At 39.0% G+C, this 1,610-nt stretch overlaps 2 protein-coding genes across 2 annotated transcripts in view; both read left to right on the top strand.

Annotated features, from left to right (window-relative positions):
- The window catches only part of LOC106514096 (protocadherin gamma-A11), a 4,998-nt gene extending 4,889 nt beyond the window's left edge, over positions 1-109 (top strand). The window contains exon 2 of the mRNA XM_014003204.1: positions 81-109. Within this exon, the coding sequence (XP_013858658.1) occupies positions 81-109 (29 nt within the window). The remainder of the gene's footprint in view (positions 1-80) is intronic.
- The window catches only part of LOC106516881 (protocadherin gamma-A5), a gene marked incomplete at its 3' end in the record, with an annotated part of 9,475 nt that continues 7,938 nt past the window's right edge, over positions 74-1,610 (top strand). Inside the window, 1 exon segment of the mRNA XM_014007451.1 lies at positions 74-1,596. Coding sequence (XP_013862905.1) covers positions 327-1,596 — 1,270 coding nt within the window.

Raw genomic sequence — 1,610 nt, 5'->3', positions numbered from 1 at the left:
TAATAGGACTCCCTCAGTTTCGCTTAGTCTTCTTTTATTTTTATTAATTTTTTGTGCAGTTTTTGTTTTTGAACTCTTAGGGCCGCTGTTCACCATATTTGTCCAATAACTGTAGTATTAAAAGCTGCACGCCCTCTTTAACGTCAACAGTATAAAGAAAGAAGACGACAAAGAAGCACCTCTCCACCGATACAGTTTTTTATGGAAATAACATCGTCTTTTTAGCTCATTTCTCAGTCGTGGAGACTGCAGGTTTGAACGTCGTTTTTTTATATCTTGATTAGGCGTCAGATCATCGGGATAAAGCTTAAGGATCGTTGCTGAAAATGACCTCGGACAGAACAATGAAAAAGCAAATGAGGCTTTTCGTCTCCCTCCTCTCCTTCGGCTTTGTGCTCGGGCAGGTCAGCTACAGCATTCCGGAGGAAATGTCCAAAGGATCTTTAGTCGGTAACGTAGCTCAAGATTTGGGTTTACAGATCAAACGTTTGAAAACAGGAAAAGCGCGCATCTTTACTCGAGACAATGAGGAGTACGTGGAGCTGAGCAGAGACAGAGGAGTCCTCCTGGTTAAAGAACGGATCGACAGAGAGGCGCTCTGCAAACAGACGACGCCCTGTGCTTTACATTTTCAGATCATTTTAGAAAACCCGATTGAATTCTACAGCGTTACAGTTCAGATCACAGATATTAATGATAACGCACCAGCATTTGAAAAGCGTGAAATGAAATTTAAAATCAGCGAGTCTGCGGCGGTCGGAGCTACATTTGTGCTAGAGAGAGCTGTGGATCAGGATGTTGGTGTTAATGACCTTAAAGCGTATGAATTAAAGCCAGCAGACAATTTTGCTTTAAAGATCCACAGTAACACAGATGGACATAAACATGTAGAGATGGTTCTACAGAAACCTTTAGACAGAGAGAAACAGAAGCAGATAAATCTGGTGTTAACAGCTGTAGATGGAGGAGAGCCGCAGATGTCAGGAACCATGCAGATTGTTATTTCAGTTTTAGACGCAAATGATAATGCTCCTGTTTTTACACAGAAAACATACAAAGCTGCAGTTACTGAAAACTCCCCTAAAGGTGCAGTTGTTGCTACAGTTTCAGCTTCAGATGCAGATGAAGGTTCTAACAGCAAAGTATTATATTCTATAACAAACACTTTAGATTATGTCACTAAAATGTTTAATGTTAACGAAGAGAGTGGTGAAGTTACATTAATCGGAAATTTAGATTTTGAAGAATCTCGAAACTATCAAATACATTTACTTGCTAGTGATGAAGGAGGACTTACAGATTCTTGTAAAATAACTGTCGATGTGCAGGATGTAAATGATAATAATCCTGAAATTAAAATAATGTCAAAGTCCACTGTTATATCAGAGGACGCTAAATTAAACACAGTTGTAACAATGATAAACATAAAAGACAAAGACTCGGGACAAAAYGGAAATGTAAAATGTTTCATAACTGAAAATATTCCTTTTACTTTAACATCATCAACAAATAATTTCTACAGTTTAGTGACAGACAGTGAGTTGGACAGAGAGAGAGCCTCTGAGTATAATATCACAGTGAGCTGCTCTGATGAAGGAGTGCCCTCCCTC

Source organism: Austrofundulus limnaeus, unplaced genomic scaffold (genome assembly GCF_001266775.1).
Source record: "Austrofundulus limnaeus strain Quisiro unplaced genomic scaffold, Austrofundulus_limnaeus-1.0 Scaffold1, whole genome shotgun sequence".
Classification (NCBI taxonomy): domain Eukaryota; kingdom Metazoa; phylum Chordata; class Actinopteri; order Cyprinodontiformes; family Rivulidae; genus Austrofundulus; species Austrofundulus limnaeus.
This window is presented reverse-complemented; position numbering and strand designations above follow the sequence as displayed.